The sequence below is a fragment of the Nerophis ophidion genome, linkage group LG03, assembly GCF_033978795.1.
Source record: "Nerophis ophidion isolate RoL-2023_Sa linkage group LG03, RoL_Noph_v1.0, whole genome shotgun sequence".
Taxonomy (NCBI): Eukaryota; Metazoa; Chordata; class Actinopteri; order Syngnathiformes; family Syngnathidae; genus Nerophis; species Nerophis ophidion.
This window is the reverse complement of record NC_084613.1, coordinates 2771715-2792270: the sequence shown is the minus strand read 5'-3', so window position 1 is coordinate 2792270 and position 20556 is coordinate 2771715. Positions and strand designations below refer to the sequence as shown.

Below are 20556 nucleotides of genomic sequence, written 5' to 3'. Positions count from 1 at the left end.
CTTTGTGACTGAGCTACTGGGTGGAATAATTTCCCTTCTGGATCAATAAAGTTTGTCTAAGTCTAATAATAAATGTGTAATTACTGGTAATAATAATAATGTAAATAATGATAAAAATAATTAAAATAATTGCATAATTAATAAATGTGTAAATAAAGATTATAATAATGCAAATAATTGTAATAATAAACATGTTGTTAATGATATTCATAAAAATGTAATTATAACTAATTAGGATAATAATAAAGTAAAAATGATTATGTAAAAAATGACAAATAATTAACATATTTTATTGTAATTATTTATATGATAATATTATAAATACTAATACTGTAAATAATGGCAAAGTAAATAATGAATAGAATGATAATAATGTTAGTAATGAAACTATCAATGTTAATTAAACTAATAATGAAATTAATTACATAAATAATGATAATGTAAATTATGATATTGTAAATAATGATAATAATAATGTAGATAATGACAATAATGTAAAAAATGGACATGTTTTATTATAATTACATGATAATGTAAATAACAATATAAATGATAATAATATTGTAAATAATGATGATATTGACTAAGATAATAAGGTAAATAATCATAAAATAAATAATGATGATAATAATAATGGAAATACAGTGGATGAGAATAATGATATAAAGTTCATAATAGTGTAAATATTGTCTGAATATTTCACATCTCGATTCATATTGTAACACGAAAGGAACCCAACAAAAATCTTGTATAAATTTAACGATAACAAACAAAGAAATTAAATGTGAAGTTAAGTGTATTACATTTATATAGCGCTTTTCTCTAGCGACAAAGCGCTTTACATGGGGTGCTTTTGGTCCAGGTTCAATCCCTGCTTCTGCCATCCTAGTCACTGCCGTTGTGTCCTTGGGCAAGACACTTTACCCACCTGCTCCCAGTGCCACCCACACTGCTTTAAATGTTACTTAGATATTGGCTTTCACTGTGTAAAGCGCTTTGAGTCACTGGAGAAAAAGTGCTATATAAATATAATTCCCTTCACTACATAGGGCAACCCATTAGGTTCCATTTGAAGCAGTGTGGGTGGCACTGGGAGCAGGTGGGTAAGGCATCTTGCCCAAGGACACAATGGCAGGGACTAGGCGGGGATCGAACTTGGAACCCGGCCGCTCTCCCAACCGAGCCACAAAACCACAAACAAAAAGTCACTTTTACAACATTTTCACCTGAGCCAGAATTTCCCCAGATATGTAATTTCATTGCCTAAGTTTATTGTGACCAAAAGGGACCAGAGCGCTCTTTTACCTTGTTTTCTGGGCTCTTGGTCTCCAGGATGAGACTCTCCAACTCTTTGGCCTAAAAGACAAGGAGGCAGGTCACCATCTTTGCACGGTGGCGCCAACACCCCCCCCCCCCCCCCCGTCACTCACGTCCGCCGCTCCTTTATCCGCCACGGCCACGCAGCTGAGGATGAGGGCGTCGCCATCGCTCTTGGTGGCCATGCCGGACTCCATGACACACTTCAGCAGCTGCCGCACCGCGCCAAACTTCCTGTGACGGACCAGGCGTTGGCCGGCCCGCACGTACACGCCCTGGGCCTCCAGCTGGAAGTCCTGCACCGAGGACGTTTTGGGGTGACGCGGCAATGGTGGAACAGGCTTCCTTCGACGTGCTCACCTGTATGACTCGGTAGGCAATGCCGAAGCCTTCTTCGATGTTTTTACCGCCAAGCATCACCTGCAATCCAACAACACAATCTAATTGACTCTTAAAATAATTGAGTAAGGCTCGTAAAACTCCACCGTGGAGGGGGAGGCAACATGAAGGTGTTCCTGTTTCTTTCATGTATTGTAATCAAACAGAAAGATAGTGTCTGACCCAAGAACTACAAAAGCGAAGAGGAAGCAGGACCAGACTCCCCTTCAGGCGACCTCTTTTTGAACTCTTTTACGACCTCTTCTTTGAACACCTAGAGCGTTTTCCGTTCGGGCTCCAGTACTCTGGAATGCCCTCCCGGTAACAGTTGGAGATGCTACCTCAGTAGAAGCATTTAAGTCTCACCTTAAAACTCATCTGTATACTCTAGCCTTTAAATAGACCTCCTTTTTAGACCAGTTGATCTGCCGCTTCTTTTCTTTTTTCTCCTATGTCCCCCCCTCCCTTGTGGAGGGGGTCCGATCCTATGACCATTGATTATGTACTGACTGTCCAGAGTCGAGACCCAGGATGGACCGCTCGCCTGTATCGGTTGGGGACATCTCTACGCTGCTGATCCGCCTCCGCTTGGGATGGTTTCCTGTGGACGGGACTCTCGCTGCTGTCTTGGATCCGCTTGAACTGAACTCTCGCGGTTGTCTTGGAGCCACTATGGATTGAACTTTCACAGTATCATGTTAGACCCGCTCCACATCCATTGCCTTCGGTCCCCTAGAGGGGGGGGGTTGCCCACAACTGAGGTCCTCTCCAAGGTTTCTCATAGTCAGCATTGTCACTATCTATGATTGATTGATTGATTGATTGACGTTTACGACCCCCCGTCCCTTTGGAAGCAGCTGTTGACATGTGGTCAGAGAAAGTCCAAATAAAGGAGGAGGCACACAACGGTGGAAGAGGGGTTAGTGCGTCTGCCTCACAATGCGAAGGTCCTGGGTAGTCCTGGGTTCAATCCTGGGCTCGGGATCTTTCTGTGTGGAGTTTGCATGTCCTCCCCGTGACTGCGTGGGTTCTCTCCGGGTACTCTGGCTTCCTACCACCTCCAAAGACATGCACCTGGGGATAGGCCCCTCCCACCTCCAGAGACATGCACCTGGGGATAGGCCCCTCCCACCTCCAAAGACATGCACCTGGGGATAGGCCCCTCCCACCTCCAAAGACATGCACCTGGGGATAGGTTGATTGGCAACACTAAATGGTCCCTAGTGTGTGAATCCGAAAGTGAATATTGTCTGTCTATCTGTGTTGGCCCTGCGATGAGGTGGCGACTTGTCCAGGGTGTACCCCGCCTACCCCCCGATTGTAGCTGAGGTAGGCACCAGCAACCACCAAAGGGAATAAGCGGTAGGAAATGGATGGATGGATGGATGGGCATACAATCTTTCGCCAGAGTGTGCTGAGACATCGACCAGACGTTTCTCCTCAAATTGAGCCAAATTGAATTCTGCCTCTGTTCAATTCTTTGCTTCTTGTCTTGTTTAATAAATGTCATCAGTGTTTGAACCTGACATGACACTTGACAGAAAAAAGAAGCTCCTCAATCTACGTACGAGCTCCTCCCTCTGGTGACGATGATGTCAGTAAGTCTTACACGTAAATAAAAAATAAGTCAGTCACACTGTACACACAACGAAGCCACGCTGTTGTAACACGTGCTGAATATGGCTTAGCATTGTCTTGCTGAAATAAGCAGGGGCGTCCATGAAAAAGACGGCGCTTAGATGGCGGCATATGTTGTTCCCAAAACCTGTATGTACCTTTCAGCATTAATGGTGCCTTCACAGATGTGTAAGTTACCCATGCCTTGGGCACTAATGCACCCCCATACCATCACACATGCTGGCTTTTACACTTTGCGTCGATAACAGTCAGCATGGTTCGCTTCCCCTTTGGTCCGGATGACACAATGTCAAATATTTCCAAAAACAATTTGAAATGTGGACTCGTCAGACCACAGAACACTTTTCCACTTTGCATCAGTCCATCTTAGATGATCTCGGGCCCAGAGAAGCCGGCGGCGTTTCTGGATGTTGTTGATAAATGGCTTTCGCTTTGCATAGTAGAGCTTTAACTTGCACTTACAGATGTAGCGACTAACTGTATTTAGTGACGGTGGTTTTCTGAAGTGTTCCTGAGCCCATGTGGTGATATCCTTTAGAGATTGATGTCGGTTTTTGATACAGTGCTGTCTGAGGGATGGAAGGTCACGGTCATTCAATGTTGTTTTCAATGTTGGAGTGATTCCTCCAGATTCTCTGAATCTTTTGATGATATTAAGTCGGTCACACTGTACACACAACCACATAAGTACTTACGAAGTACACAAAGTCGTACAAAAAAAGACAACCGCACAGGTTTTAGTGCCGGATTCATGGGATTTAAAAGCACCAAACGGAACACCAGGACCACCTGTCTGTAACGGACACCAGCTGGGTTGATAGCTCGGGCTTTAAACTCGGTGGCTAACACGCTCGCCTCTCACGTCGGACGACCCAGGTTCGATCCCGGGCGAAACAGAGAAGAAGGGACTAAACCAGGCGGGTTACATGTACACCCCTCACATTTCAGGAAGTCTATATACTGTTAATAAACATGGATGTAGCTTCGAGTAGAGGAGGGGAGGAAGGAAGGATCCAAGGAAGGACCGAATCACAGAAGGTAAGGAAAAAAGCAGGAAAGAAGATGATAAGAAAGGAAAGAAGGATGAAAGCAGGAAGGAAATAAAGAAGCACGGATGGAAGGAAGGTTTTGGTCACATCTGACATCAGAAGGGAAGCGTCTCACCTTGCAGGCCACCTCGGCCTTCATGGGGTTTCCTCCAAACAAGGTGGGGAGGGGGGCGGATCCAGCGGGAGACGCCGCCTCACATCTGTGCAAGAAGCGAGTGACCTCCAGCTGCAGCTCGATGGTGTTCATGTGTCTGCTGACCACACGGGAGGAGGACGTCACCACAAGAGCGGCGGACATGTTGAAAGGTAGAGGAGAAAAACATGCAACCGTATGACCTGGTGACGTCGCCGGATGACATCATCTTCCTGAACGAGCCCGCTTGAGACTTCCTCCTGCCGCCGCCGCCGCGACTTTGCTGCTCCTGCAGGTACGTCCTCAGGTGCTCTTTGGCTCGCACCAACCAGCGCTGCACGCATGACAATTAGCATTATTGCCATTTATAGCTGGCAAAGTTATTTTACAGCAGGGGTCACCAAGGCGCTGCCCGGAAGGACCAGATGAGTCGCCCGCTGGCCTGTTCTAAAAATAGCTCAAATAGCAGCACTTACCAGTGAGCTGCCTCTATTTTTTAAATTGTATTTATTTACTAGCAAGCTGGTCTCGCTTTGCTGGACATTTTTAATTCTAAGAGAGACAAAACTCAAATAGAATTTGAAAATCCAAGAATATATTTTAAAGACTTGGTCTTCACTTTTTATTTTTTTTTTACTTTGCTTCTTATAACTTTCAGAAAGACAATTTTAGAGAAAAAATACAACCTTAAAAATATACCTTTTTACCTTTTAAATTCCTTCCTCTTCTTTCCTGACAATTTAAATCAATGTTCAAGTGAATTATTTTTTTTCTATTGTAAAGAATAATAAATACATTTTAATTTAATTCTTCATTTTAGCTTCTGTTTTTTTGACGAAGAATATTTGTGAAATATTTCTTCAAATTTATTATGATTAAAATAAAATAAAAATATTCTGGCAAATCTACAAAATCTGTAGAATCTAATTTAAATCTTATTTCAAAGTCTTTTGAATTTCTTTTAAAAATTTTGTTCTGGAAAATCTAGAAGAAATAATGATTAGTGTTTGTTAGAAATATAGCTTGGTCCAATTTGTTATATATTCTAACAAAGTGCAGATTGGATTTTAACCTATTTAAAACATGTCATCCAAATTGTAAAAATAATCTTAATCAGGAAAAATTACTAATGATGTTCCATAAATTATTTTTTAAATTTTTTCAAAAAGATTCGAATTAGCTAGTTTTTCTCTTCTTTTTTTCGGTTGAATTTTGAATTTTAAAGAGTCAAAATCAAAGATAAACTATGTTCTAAAATTTAATTTTCATTTTTTTCGTGTTTTTTCCTCTTTTAAACCGTTAAGTGTTTTTTTCATCATTTATTCTCTACAAAAAACCTTCCATTTAAGTAAAAAAAATGTACGACGGAATGACAGACAGAAATGCCCATTTATTTCTATATATAGATTTATTTATTAAAGGTAAATTGAGCAAATTGGCTATTTCTGGTCAATTTATTTAAGTGTGTATCAAACTGGTAGCCCTTTGCATTAAGAAGTAGCTCTTTGTTTCAAAAAGGTTGGTGACCCCTGCTCTAAATGCAAGTTCTCCGACAGCAGGAATACAAATTCTTTATTCCTACAAAATACAACATTTTTCCAACGCACTGCAGGTCATTTTTTTATTGTCAATAAAATCTGTTTGTGTCCTTTTTGTGTTGAGCCGTTTTAAAAAACATTCCAATGAAGCAAACTGATTGTCCGCTCATAGTAATAGAGTCTTGAAAATGATGTGAAGTGAAGTGAAATATATTTATATAGCGCTTTTCTCTAGTGACTCAAAGCGCTTTACATAGTGAAACCCAATATGTAAGTTCCATTTAAACCAGTGTGGGTGGCACTGGGAGCAGGTGGGTAAAGTGTCTTGCCCAAGGACACAACGGCAGTGACTAGGATGGCGGAAGCGGGAATCGAACCTGCAACCCTCAAGTTGCTGGTACGGCCGCTCTACCAACCGAGCTATGATCTGTCTGGGGTACACTTATGAAGATGACAAAATTATATTTAAGTCAACTATGAACAAACTGCTGTTAATCGCCATTAAATATTATAATTGTTCGAAAGCCCTATTATTATTATATGAATACCATATTTCCTTGAATAGCCGCCGGGACGCTTATTCAAGGCATGCGGTAAAAGTAAGCAGGCGCTAGTAATTTCAGAACCTCTTCTCACCCCGGCGCTTACCAATGGCATGCAGTAAAAATTTGAGTGTGATAAAAAAAAATAATAAAAAATGATTCTGCGGCCGCGGCCCGGTGGTTTGGGACCACTGTTCTACAACATGTCATCACGCCTACCTTTACACCATGCTATCTGCTTCTCATACGAGATTGCAATGCAAACTTGGTCAACAGCCATACATGTTACACTGATGGTTGTGATATAAACAACTTTAACACTCTTACTAATATGCGCCACACTCTGTGAACCCAACCAAACAAGAATAACAAACACATTTCTGGCAAACATTGGCTCTGTAACACATTATAAACGCAACATAAGAATTACCCAGAATTCCAATGCATCCATGACTCTTGGCTATATTATACACGCGACCCCCTCAACCGGCGCACAGAGAAGGGGGGTTAGGGGGGTTTGGTGCTAGCGGGTGTATAATACAGCCAAGAGTCATAGATGCATGGCATTCTGGGTAATTCTTATGCTGCGTTTATGTGTTACAGAGCCAATGTTCTCCAGAAATGTGTTTGTTATTCTTGTTTGGTTAGGGTTCACAGAGTGTGGCGCATATTACATGCCCGGCGGCTACTCAAGGAAATAGGGTATGCTGTGTGTGTACCTGTTGGTCCCCCAGCTGCTGGTAAGAAGTGGCTCCATGTGTGAAGAAGCGTATGCAGGTCATAGCCGCACGCACATGATCCTGCACACAACAACATCATTCCACATGTTAGCAACATGGATTACTAACATTTAAAAACTAGGGGTGTGAATCTATGGGCCAGAGTCGGCCCAAGGCATGGGCGAACTCAGCGCTCGCTTAGGTCCCCACGGCCACCAGGGGGCCCCCAAAAGCAATGAACAAAAACATTCTTATTTTTAATTTTTTGCATCTGCAGCGCGGAGCTTTTCCAGGCTGAAATTAATAAAAAACTACTTGAGATCTTCCATGGCTCAAGAAAGACGGAGTGGACCGGCAGTGATTAGTATTAATAACAAAGTCGGCCATCAGATTTCTTACAGTGATGTCATAAATGACTTTGCCTCCAGAAAAGCCAGGAAGCCCAGGTTTGAAGGAGTGTGTGGGTGGTGAAGAACAGAGGAACAAAACTGTGATGTGATGGTCAAATGTGTGAATTGAAGTGAAGTGAATTATATTTATATAGCACTTTTCTCAAGTGACTCAAAGCGCTTTACATAGTGACACCCAATATCTAAGTTACATTTAAAGCAGTGTGGGTGGCACTGGGAGCAGGTGGGTAAAGTGTCTTGCCCAAGGACACAACGGCAGTAACTAGGATGGCACAAGCGGGAATCGAACCTGCAACCCTCAGGTTTCTGGCACGGCCACTCTACCCACTACGCCACACTGTGAATCCACACTAAACAAGAATGACAAAACACATTTCGGGACAACATCCAAACCGTAACACAACATAGCAAATACCCAGAACCCCTTGCAGCACTAACTCTTCCGGGACGCTACAATATTCCCCCCCGCTACCCCTAACCCTCAACCTCCTCATGCTCTCTCAGGGAGAGCATGTCCCAAATTCCAAGCTGCTGTTTTGAGGCATGTTAAAAAAAGATAATGCAATAATAATAAATATAGCAGTGCCATGTTGGCATTTTTTTTCCATAACTTGAGTTAATTTATTTTGGAAAACCTTGTTACATTGTTTAATGCATCCAGCGGGGCATCACAACAAAATGAGTCATAATAATGTGTTCATTCCACCGCTGTATATGTCGGTATCGGTTGATATCGGAATCGGTAATTCAGAGTTGGACAATATCGGCCAAAAAGCCATTATCGGACATCTCTTTAATATATGCATATATCCATCCATCCATCCATCCATCATCTTCCGCTTATCCGAGGTCGGGTCGCGGGGGCAGCAGCCTAAGCAGGGAAGCCCAGACTTCCCTATCTCCAGCCACTTCGTCTAGCTCTTCCCGGGGGATCCCGAGGCGTTCCCAGGCCAGCCGGGAGACATAGTCTTTCCAACGTGTCCTGGGTCTTCCCCGTGGCCTCCTACCAGCTGGACGTGCCCTAAACACCTCCCTAGGGAGGCGTTCGGGTGGCATCCTGACCAGATGCCCGAACCACCTCATCTGGCTCCTCTCCATGTGGAGGAGCAGCGGCTTTACGTTGAGTTCCTCCCGGATGGCAGAGTTTCTCACCCTATCTCTAAGGGAGAGACCCGCCACCCGGCGGAGGAAACTCATTTGGGCCGCTTGTACCCGTGATCTTATCCTTTCGGTCATGACCCAAAGCTCATGACCATAGGTGAGGATGGGAACGTAGATCGACCGGTAAATTGAGAGCTTTGCCTTCCGGCTCAGCTCCTTCTTCACCACAACGGATCGATACAACGTCCGCATTACTGAAGACGCCGCACCGATCCGCCTGTCGATCTCACGATCCACTCTTCCCTCACTCGTGAACAAGACTCCTAGGTACTTGAACTCCTCCACTTGGGGCAGGGTCTCCTCCCCAACCCGGAGATGGCACTCCACCCTTTTCCGGGCGAGAACCATGGACTCGGACTTGGAGGTGCTGATTCTCATTCCGGTCGCTTCACACTCGGCTGCGAACCGATCCAGTGAGAGCTGAAGATCCCGGCCAGATGAAGCCATCAGGACTACATCATCTGCAAAAAGCAGAGACCTAATCCCGTGGCCATGCATATATATATAAATAATTGTTTTTAACACTTTTTGGAAATGATGAATGTATTTAGAATTGGGATGAATAAGAATCGCGATTCAGATGAGAATTGATTTTTGTGTGCCCCTCCCTCTATCAAAACCCCTGAAAAGATAAGACAACAACCATCATGAACTGCTGCAGCTGATAGAGCGTGTGGAAGTAGCCTCGTCGCTGCAGGAACTGGCAGGAGGCGATGAGGTAGCGGCTGCAGCTTTCCAGACCGGGGTCCAGTTTTTCCAGGATGTCCTGCAAGGTCCCCAGGCGTCCTCTCTCCACAGTGGGCTGCAGCACGCCCTCCAGGAACACGTCCTCGGGGGAGTCCTGAGAGAGATAAATGTGAGGGATGAATACACAGGCTCAGGTTGGCGAGCCATAAAAAAAACAAGACAAATGGAGGCTGGCCTTGTTGAGGAGTAACGAGAGCGCCTGGGTCATGCTGTCATGGCGCATGTAGAAGCTGACGCGTGCCAAGAGAGTGCCGTATGTGTTCAGGTAGTACAGGCACTCCTGGTGGAGGACACTCCGCTGGTTCTGGGAGTCCACTCGCTCCACGGGGCCGCGCTCAGTGAGAGCCTCCTCCAGCTCATACAGGGAGGCCAAGATGTCCTCGCTAAGAGACTGCAGTGGACATGGAAGTGGATAGTAGACAGTTACTTAGACTTAAAGCTGACAAACTTTATTGATCCACAAACAAACACACTGCTGTGTGTGTGTGTCTTTAATGCCACACACACGTAATCAATATGCTTCATACATGTCATTTATCACGTACAACAGGGGTCGGGAACCTTTTCGGCTGAGAGAGCCAAGAAGCCAAATATTTTAAAATGTAATGGGTTGTACTTGTATAGCGCTTTTCTACCTTCAAGGTACTCAAAGCACTTTGACACTACTTCCACATTTACTCATTCACACACACATTCACACACTGATGGAGGGAGCTGCCATGCAAGGTGCCAACCAGCACCCATCAGGAGCAAAAGTGAAGTGTCTTGCTCAGGACACAACGGACGTGACGAGGTTGGTACTAGGTGGGAATTGAACCAGGGACGCTCGGGTTGCACACGGCCACTCTCCCACTGCGCCACGCCGTATTTCTCTAAGAGCCATATAATATTTTTTGTAATAACATTGTTATTCTGAAGCTAACTGTGGAGGGGGGTGTGGCCTGCGGGCCTGCAGCACTGCGTTCAAAAGACTCCGGCTTATTAGTGATTCCTAGAGCCCAAAAAAAGTCTGCGGGCTATAGAGCGTTTTCCGTTCGGGCTCCAGTACTCTGGAATGCCCTCCCGATAACAGTTGGAGATGCTACCTCAGTAGAAGCATTTAAGTCTCACCTTAAAACTCATCTGTATACTCTAGCCTTTAAATAGACCTCCTTTTTAGACCAGTTGATCTGCCGCTTCTTTTCTTTCTCCTATGTCCCCCCCTCCCTTGTGGAGGGGGTCCAGTCCGGTCCGGTGGCCATGGATGAAGTACTGGCTGTCCAGAGTCGAGACCCAGGATGGACCGCTCGTCAGGACCCAGGATGGACCGCTCGCCTGTGTATGGGTTGGGGACATCTCTACGCTGCTGATCCGCCTCCGCTTGAGATGGTTTCCTGTGGACGGGACTCTCGCTGCTGTCTTGGATCCGCTTCAACTGTGTTGGATCCACTATGGATTGAACTTTCACAGTATCATGTTAGACCCGCTCCACATCCATTGCTTTCGGTCCCCTAGAGGGGGGGGTTGCCCACATCTGAGGTCCTCTCCAAGGTTTCTCATAGTCAGCATTGTCACTGGCGTCCCACTGGATGTGAATTCTCCCTGCCCACTGGGTGAGTTTTCCTTGCCCTTTTGTGGGTTCTTCCGAGGATGTTGTAGTCGTAATGATTTGTGCAGTCCTTTGAGACATTTGTGATTTGGGGCTATATAAATAAACATTGATTGATTGATTGCAGCAAAGCGGGGTGTTGCCAGGATCAGCCTCGAAATCAGCGACAGGTGCGTAGATGGCCCACCTGGTCCTTGTGATCTAATCACCTGCCGCTCGGTTATAAGCAGCAGCCGGGAGGAGAGTTGGTGTTGGAGCTGGAGCCAGAGCACAAGCGAGGACGAAAGAGAAAAAGACAATTGCTGGAAAGCAACTGAGAGACTTATTGAAAAACAAAACAATATTGTAACCCTGAAACAGGCTCTCATGTCGGTGCTTGGTGGTCTGAAGAACCCCCAGGAGGGCAAGCCCCACACTAACCAATAGTAAATAAATAACTTCCTACCATTAACGCAACTTCTTGAACAGGTGCGGTAGAAAACGGATGGATGGATTAAAAATGCATAAGAATGTTTTATATTTTGAACATTATTTTTAACCCTAAAGTGGAATTATTCATTACTTATCGTGTTAAGCAATGTCAGCTCAGATTTATCAGAGAACCAGATGCAGTCATCTTCTAATCCGATACCAATATCGGAGCCTTAAGTATTATTGTCTGATACCGTTACTGGTCTGGTACAATATCAGCAGAAATCATACATTCTTGTATTATTTTGTAGTGTGGAAGGTTGGAAAATACAAACCCCGTTTCCATATGAGTAGGGAAATTGTGTTAGATGTAAATATAAACAGAATACAATGATTTGCAAATCCTTTTCAAGCCATATTCAGTTGAATATGCTACAAAGACAACATATTTGATGTTCAAACTCATAAACATGTTTGTTTTTTTTGCAAATAATCATTAACTTTAGAATTTGATGCCAGCAACACGTGACAAAGAAGTTGGAAAAAGTGGCGATAAATACTGATAAAGTTGAGGAATGCTCAATAAATATCATCAAAAGGTTCAGAGAATCTGGAGAAATCACTCCACATAAGCGGCATGGCCGGAAACCAACACTGAATGACCGTGACCTTCCATCCCTAAGATGGCACTGTATCGAAAACCGACATCAATCTCTAAAGGATATCACCACATGGGCTCAGGACGACTTCAGAAAACCACTGTCACTAAATACAGTTGGTCGCTACATCTGTAAGTGCAAGTTAAAGCTCTACTATGCAAAGCGAAAGCCATTTATCAACAACATCCAGAAACGCCGCCGGCTTCTCTGAGCCCGAGATCATCCAAGATGGACTGATGCAAAGTGGAAAAGTGTTCTGTGGTCTTACGAGTCCACATTTCAAATTGTTTTTGGAAAATATGGACATTTGTGTCCTCAGGAACAAAGAGGAAAAGAACCATCCTGATTGTTATAGGCGCAAAGTTCAAAAGATAGATAGATAGATGGATGGATGGATGGATGGATGGATGGATGGATGGATGGATGGATGGATGGATGGATGGATGGATGGATGGATGGATGGATGGACGGACGGACGGACGGACGGACGGATAGATAGATAGATAGATAGATGGATAGATGGATAGATGGATAGATGGATAGATAGATAGATAGATAGATAGATAGATAGATAGATAGATAGATAGATAGTACTTTATTGATTCCTTCAGGAGAGTTCCTTCAGGAAAATTAAAATTCCAGCAACTGTGTACAAAGTTGAGATCAATTTAAATAAAAGTAAAAAGTAAATAATGGGGGTTGAAATGGAAACAAAATAGAGAAATATTACAATAAGAATAAAAACTAAAAAGCAACAATGGGAATAAAAATATAACAGTAAAATAAGAATATAACAAGACAAAGTAGGCAGTAGTGACCATGTTATGAAAACGTATTGCACTGTTATTGTTTTGCATCTCCTGTCATCCTAGTACCCCCGCCCCAGAGAGGAGTTGTACAGTCTAATGGCGTGTGGGACAAAGGAGTTTTTGAGTCTATTAGTCCTGCACAAAGCCAGCATGTGTGATGGTATGGGGGTGCATTAGTGCCCAAGGCATGGGTAACTTACACATCTGTGAAGGCACCATTAATGCTGAAAGGTACATACAAGTTTTGGAGCAACATATGCTGTATTGCCATTCTAGCAACGTTATCATGGACGCCCCTGCTTATTTTAGCAAGACAATGCCACACCACGTGTTACAACAGCGTGGCTTCATAGTAAAAGAGTCTGGGTACTACACTGGCCTGCCTGTAGTCCAGACCTGTCTCCCACTGAAAATTTTGAAGCCTAAAATACGACAACAGAGACCCCAGACTGTTGAACAACTTAAGCTGAACATCAAGCAAGAATGGGAAAGAATTCTACCTGAAAAGCTTCAAAAATGTGTCTCCTCAGTTCCCAAACGTTTACTGAGTGTTGTTAAAAGAAAAGGTGACGTAACACAGTGGTGAACATGCCCTTTCCCAACTACTTTGGCATGTGTTGCAGCCATGAAATTGTAAGTTAATCATTATTTGCAAAAAAAAATAAAGTGTATGAGTTTGAACATGAAATATGTTGTCTTTGTAGCATATTCAACTGAATATGGCTTGAAAAGGATTTGCAAATCATTGTATTCTGTTTATATTTACATCTAACACAATTTCCCAACTCATATGGAAACGGGGTTTGTAGTTTAAGTGCTATTGTGTGCTTAGCTGCTGTGTAGCTGCTAGCTTCTAAGAAACTTTAGACTTGCATGTTTATCTTTTATCGAAGCGCTCACAAGGGAAAATTTAGAAGCCATCCGATACATGTTTTTTGCGACCGATATCTGATATCAATATCGGGACAAGTAGGACACAAACGATAGCAATGTGAGCTACATGCTAGCATTTCAGTCTATTTAAATGCCCCCCGCATAACAAGTGTGTACAGTATACCTTGGACAGTGTAGGTCTCACGCTGGTCTCCAGGTGTTTCACAATCTCCTGGAGTAGTGTCGGGCCCTGGTTGAGTTGGTTCCGGTCTACAGGAGCCTTCAGGCAGCGGGCAAACTTCTCCCGGGCCCCAGTGAGGTTACCCGCCTTCAACGAGGCCATGGCCCAGACTTGCCACACCGCGCCCGGGTCCAGACCGCTCTTGGTGGACACCTTCCAAAAGAGGACATGATAGGGCCACATGCGATCATACAGTATATTTACATTCTTACTATTGACTCACTTCCACTGCGAGCTGGTAATGCTCCGCCTCCAAGAGCTTGTTTCGAAGCCGCGTCACCGCCGAGGTCTCCAGGATGTCGTCCAGGGAAGGAATATGCTTGTAATTTGCCGCCACTAAAATCTTCAGGACGTCTACTTTGCTGATGTAACTGCAGAATAAACAAAAAAAGTCCAAACACTTAAAAGAACGCAGGCTTCACTACACATCTTAAAATAATGCCTGAAGCTGATGTTAAAGGCCTACTGAAAGCCACTACTAGCGACCACACAGTCTGATAGTTTATATATCAATGATGAAATATTAACATTGCAACACATGCCAATACGGCCGCTTTAGTTTACTAAATTGCAATTTTGAATTTTGTGACGAAGTATCCTGCTAAAACGTCGCGGTATGATGACGTCACGCATTGTAGAGGACATTTTGTTCCAGCACCGTTCCTACCTATAAGTCATCTGTTTTCATCACATAATTCCACAGTATTCTGGACTTCTGTGTTGCTGAATCTTTTGCAATTTGTTCGATGAATAATGGAGACGTCAAAGAAGAAAGATGTAGGTGGGAAGCGGTGTATTGCGGCCGCCTTTAGCAACACAAACACAGCCGGTGTTTCATTGTTTACATTCCCGAAAGATGACGGTGAAGCTTTACTATGGAACAGAGATGTCAAGCGAACACGGTTGGATTGGACCACACACACAAAGTACAGTGTATTATGCAGCCATCATTTCGAAAGATCGTGTTTCGAAGAGGGTCCCTTGCGAAGGGCAGAGATGGGCATCGCCACCACCCGTCGACTGGTGCTGAAGAAAGGTGCGGGGCTGACCTTCAGGTTGTACAGGTACGACCATATAATCTCACTAAAACACTAGTAACACAATAAACAGATGAGGGATTTTCCAGGATTATCCTAGTAAATGGGTCTAGTAACATCTGAATCACTCCCACTGCCCTCGTCTGTTTTTTTTTTCTAGTCCTTCACTCTCACTTTCCTCATCCACAAATCTTTCATCCTCGCTCAAATTAATAGGGAAATCGTCGCTTTCTCGGTCCGCATCACTCTCGCTGGTGGTGGCCATGATTGTAAACAATGTTCAGATGTGAGGAGCTCCACAACCCGTGACGTCACGCGCACATCGTCTGCTACTTCCGGTACAGGCAAGGCTTTTTTATTAGCGACCAAAAGTTGCGAAATTTATCGTGGATGTTCTCTACTAAATCCTTTCAGCAAAAATATGGCGATATGGTGAAATGATGAAGTATGACACATAGAATGGAGCTGCTATCCCCGTTTAAATAAGAACATCTCATTTCAGTAGGCCTTTAATCTGTGATGTTAGCATGTAGCTCACATTGCTATGCTAGTGTTGCTAACGTCCGTACTACTCCTTAATGTTAGTTGCTATATGTGACATATACATATATTACATTGGACAAGTGCACAATTACAGTGTGTATGTCACAAGTTGGTCAAGTACACAATCGCGCCTCTTTTCTGTCTTGCCTCTGGTGAAGGCGGTCGCATATTTTTCCGCTCCCTCCTCTCCCAGCTTTCTTCTTTTGTTTTTGTCTTGTCTGAACTTTTTTGAAGCCTCTTACTTTGCGCTGTCCTCAAATCTAAACATCAGGCGTGGATATGATCAGCTGCACTCTCGACGCAATTAACAAAATCTTTTCGACGAGGAACAGAGGTTCGGGGGATCCTGGCTGCCCTGATGGAACCATTGCTGCGGGGTACGTGAGAGATTCCTGGGACAAATGGAGAATCATTTGCCTCTCAGTCCTTTCCATGGAGGACGTGGAAGACATCTACCTAGTTGGAACAGTGATCGCGGTTCACTTGCTGATTGGGCTGGGCATTGCTCTGGTGTGTCGTCAAATTTGTAAAACGATGGCGGCCCAATGGCTGTTCGTTACAATTTGAATTAAATTTGAGAGCACCCAGCATGGACGAATAGAACAGACAAGTCATTGCTTTTTGTCTTCTCGCGGGAAACAAACATCCTAAGCTATGATTTGACTCCCTCGAACGGCCTTGACGCTGTGGAAACAGGACCAGGCTGTTCTGAAAACACCCCCGAGGACACCTCAATGATAGACGCTTTTGACCTTTCTTAATTGGGCATACACCCCCCCACATTCCCACCCCCACCCCACGCCTTCACCACCGCTTTTTTCCCTTGGGCGATGGTCGGATGGCAGCGCTTTTCTTCCGCAGCATTTTACCCTTTCCCATCTTTTACGGGGCGCCTCGTGGCGACCCATCAGCGTTCCTGTTCTGTAACCCTGTACACCAGGGGTCACCAACCTTTTTGAAAGCAAGAGCTACTTCTTGGGTACTGATTAATGCCAAGGGCTACCAGTTTGATACACACTTAAATAAATTGCCAGAAATAGCCAATTTGCTTAATTTACCTTTAATAAATAAATCTATATATATAAATAAAAAATGGGTATTTCTGTAAGTCATTCCGCCGTACATTTTTTTTCCTTTCACGGAAGGTTTTTTGTAGAGAATAAATGATGAAAAAAACCCCACCTAATTTAATGGTTTAAAAGAGGAGAAAACAGGGGAAAAAAATTAAGATTAAATTTTGAAACATAGTTTATCTTCAATTTCGACTCTTTAGAATTCATGATTCAACCGAAAAAAAGAAGAAAAAAACTAGCTAATTCTATTTTTTTTTTTTTAAATTAAAAACATAATTTATGGAACATCATTAGTAATTTTTCCTGATTAAGATTAATTTTAGAATTTTGATGACATGTTTTAAATAGGTTAAAATCCAATTTGGACTTTGTTAGAATATATAAAAAATTGGAAAAAGCTTTATTTCTAACAAAGACAAATCATTATTTCTTTGAGATTTTCCAGAACAAAAATTTTAAAAGAAATTCAAAAGACTTTGAAATAAGATTTAAATTTGATTCTAAAGATTTTCTAGATTTTCCAGAATAATTGTTTTGAATTTTAATCATAATAAGTTTGAAGAAATATTTCACAAATATTCTTTGTCGAAAAAACAGAAGCTAAAATGAAGAATTAACTTAAAATGTATTTATTATTATTTACAATAAAAAAAAATAAATTGACTTGAACATTGATTTAAATTGTCAGGAAAGAAGAGGAAGGAATTTAAAAGGTAAAAAGATATTAGGGATGCACCGATTATTAATCGGTAACCGAATATGGCAAAAAAAGCCACATTCGGCCTTCGGTGGAATGAGTTAAAAACAAGGCCGAATAGTGGCGTGTGACGCAATTTTTTGACGCGGTGACGTTGGGATATGTTGTGTACCTGTATAAGTGTATGAGGTTACAAGCACACACTTATTGAGATTTAGTGGGGCCTCTGTTTACATTATTAGCCTGTTGTGTAGGCTACCTGTATAAGTGTATGAGGTTACATGCACACACTTATTGAGATTTACTTGAGCCTTCTGTTTACATTATTAGCCTGTTGTGTAGGCTACCTGTATAAGTGTATGAGGTTACAAGCACACACTTAATTGAGATTTAGTGGGGCCTCTGTTTACATTATTAGCCTGTTGTGTAGGCTACCTGTATAAGTGTATGAGGTTACAAGCACACACTTATTGAGATTTAGTGGGGCCTCTGTTTACATTATTAGCATGTTGTGTAGGCTACCTGTATAAGTGTATGAGGTTACAAGCACACACTTAATTGAGATTTAGTGGGGCCTCTGTTTACATTATTAGCCTGTTGTGTAGGCTACCTGTATAAGTGTATGAGGTTACAAGCACACACTTATTGAGATTTAGTGGGGCCTCTGTTTACATTATTAGCATATCTACTGTGGCTAAGCAGACTTTTGCCAAAAGGACAATAATTCATTTGTTGTGGGTTTATCCACTTTAATGCACTTTATTTTTTTTGGAATGCATGTTGTTTGAAGGCCTAATATAAATGAAAAACTGTGCTTTTTTTTGAAAAGCAAAGGCTACTGGAATATTAAAAAAATGTCAATATTCAATAAAAAATTACTTTATTTGAAAAGTATGTCTAAATATTTATTCTAGGCTATTTATGCAATATAAAAAAAATTATGAAAAACTGCATTCATTATTCGGCCAAGCTTTTAATTTTTATTCGGCTTCGGCCACAAATTTTCATTTCGGTGCATCCCTAAAAGATATATGTGTTTAAAAATCCTAAAATTATTTTTAAGGTTGTATTTTTTCTCTAAAATGGTCTTTCTGAAAGTTATAAGAAGCAGAGTAAAAAAATGTAATAATTCTATTTAAACAAGTGAAGACCAAGTCTTTAAAATATTTTCTTGGATTTTCAAATTCTATTTGAGTTTTGTCTCTCTTAGAATTAAAAATGTCCAGCAAAGTGAGACCAGCTTGCTAGTAAATAAATACAATTTAAATTAAAGCTGCAAGCAGCGTTGGTCGGGTCCGCCGTTGGCCGCCGCCGCCGCCGCCGTGTCCCGAGTCCCGATCTTAGTCAGACCTACATAGAAGTTTTTATTTCATCACTCTACGACATTCCTAACAGAAGTTACAAGCAGTTTTGTCTGGGAAAAGGTGACGGCTTTTTACAAAACCTTTATTTTGAAGGGGTAATTGCCAACTTCCTGTTGATTTTAACTGAAAGATGCCACCTATCAAAATGTAGGTCTAGGTGAGACCTACATTGAGGTTTTTGTTTCATGTCTGTCCGACATTCCTACCAGAAGTTACAAGCAGTTTTATCTGTTTCCTCTTCCTAGGAGCAGTTTTTTCTGTGTTTTATTCAAAAATTGCAATAGAGCGCAATTTTGAGTTTTCAGGTTTGTTTTTTTCACTAGATCGCAATTTCTGCCAGTCCTGATGTGTGTGCCAAGTTTGGTGAGTTTTGAAGCATTTTAAGGAGGTCAAATTACAGCTCAAAGAGCCAAAAATAGCATTTTTTGCGAAAATTTTGCTTTGAATGAGTTTTTGCAAGATTTCTGTTGATTTTGGGTATAGACATTTTTTATTGGAAATGTAGGTCTTAGTCAGACCTACACAGAGGTTTTTGTTTCATCTCTCTACGACATTCCTAACGGAAGTTACAAGCAGTCTGTTTTTTGTCTCTTACTAGGGGGCGCTAGCGCGCAATTTTAATTTTCGGGGTTTGGTTGCTTAATAAGTTGGTCTGCCGCTCCATACCGATGTGTGTGTCAATTTTGGTGAGTTTTGAAGCATGTTAAGGGGGTCAAATTAGGGTGCGAAGGTGCGAGCGCGCCTTGGGTTGCTGTCCCCGAGCCCCACTGTATCAAACACCTTCGTGCCACTATTTAATGCATTGTGAAAGTAATGCAGTTGTTGTATTGAAGTGAAAATATCTAGCTTCCTGTTGATTTTTGCCAAAGTATGTTAATTATTCAAATGTAGGTCTAAGTCAGACCTACATAGTGGTTTTTGTTTCATGTCTCTCTGACATTCCTACCGGAAGTTACAAGCAGTTTTGTCTTTGTTTTCTTCCTAGGAGCAGTTTGTCTGTGTTGTATTCCTAGGGGGCGCTAGAGCACAATTTTGAGTTTTGGGGTTTGGTTTTTTTATCAGCTCGCAATTGTTGCCAGTCCTGATGTGTGTGCCAAGTTAGGTGAGTTTTGAAGCATTTTAAGGGGGTCAAATTACAGCTCAAAGAAGCAAAAATGACATTTTTTAGGAAAATTTGCGCAGGGGTTCTTTGAACGCGCGTAGAATCAAAACCGGAAAACGTATCACAATTTTGTCCGACCACTTTTTTTAAAAGGGTTCAATCTCTCTCCTGTGCGAGTTTGAAGCCGAAACGACAAACACACTGGGAGGAGTTTCGATTTGAAAAAGGTGACGGGTTTTCACGAAAACTTTTATTTTGAAGGGGTAATTGCCAACTTCCTGTTGATTTTTTCTGCTAGCTGTCAATTATTAAAATGTAGGTCTAAGTAAGACCTACATAGAAGTTTTTGTTTCATGTCTTTCCGACATTCCTACCGGAAGTTACAAGCAGTTTTGTCTGTGTTTTCTTCCTAGAAGCAGTTTTTTCTGTGTTTCATTCAAAAAATTTTGTAGAGCGCAATTTTGAGTTTTATAATTTTTTTTTTTCATTAAATCACAATTTCTGCCAGTCCTGATGTGTCTGCCAAG

General features: G+C 42.3%; 1 protein-coding gene across 1 annotated transcript in view; it reads right to left on the bottom strand.

Moving 5' to 3' along the window:
* The window catches only part of zfyve26 (zinc finger, FYVE domain containing 26), an 80188-nt gene that overhangs the window by 2951 nt on the left and 56681 nt on the right, over window positions 1-20556 (bottom strand). The window contains 10 exon segments of the mRNA XM_061893923.1: window positions 1306-1356; window positions 1431-1613; window positions 1678-1737; window positions 4498-4633; window positions 4719-4849; window positions 7315-7395; window positions 9529-9726; window positions 9808-10023; window positions 14157-14366; window positions 14437-14584. Coding sequence (XP_061749907.1) covers window positions 1306-1356; window positions 1431-1613; window positions 1678-1737; window positions 4498-4633; window positions 4719-4849; window positions 7315-7395; window positions 9529-9726; window positions 9808-10023; window positions 14157-14366; window positions 14437-14584 — 1414 coding nt within the window.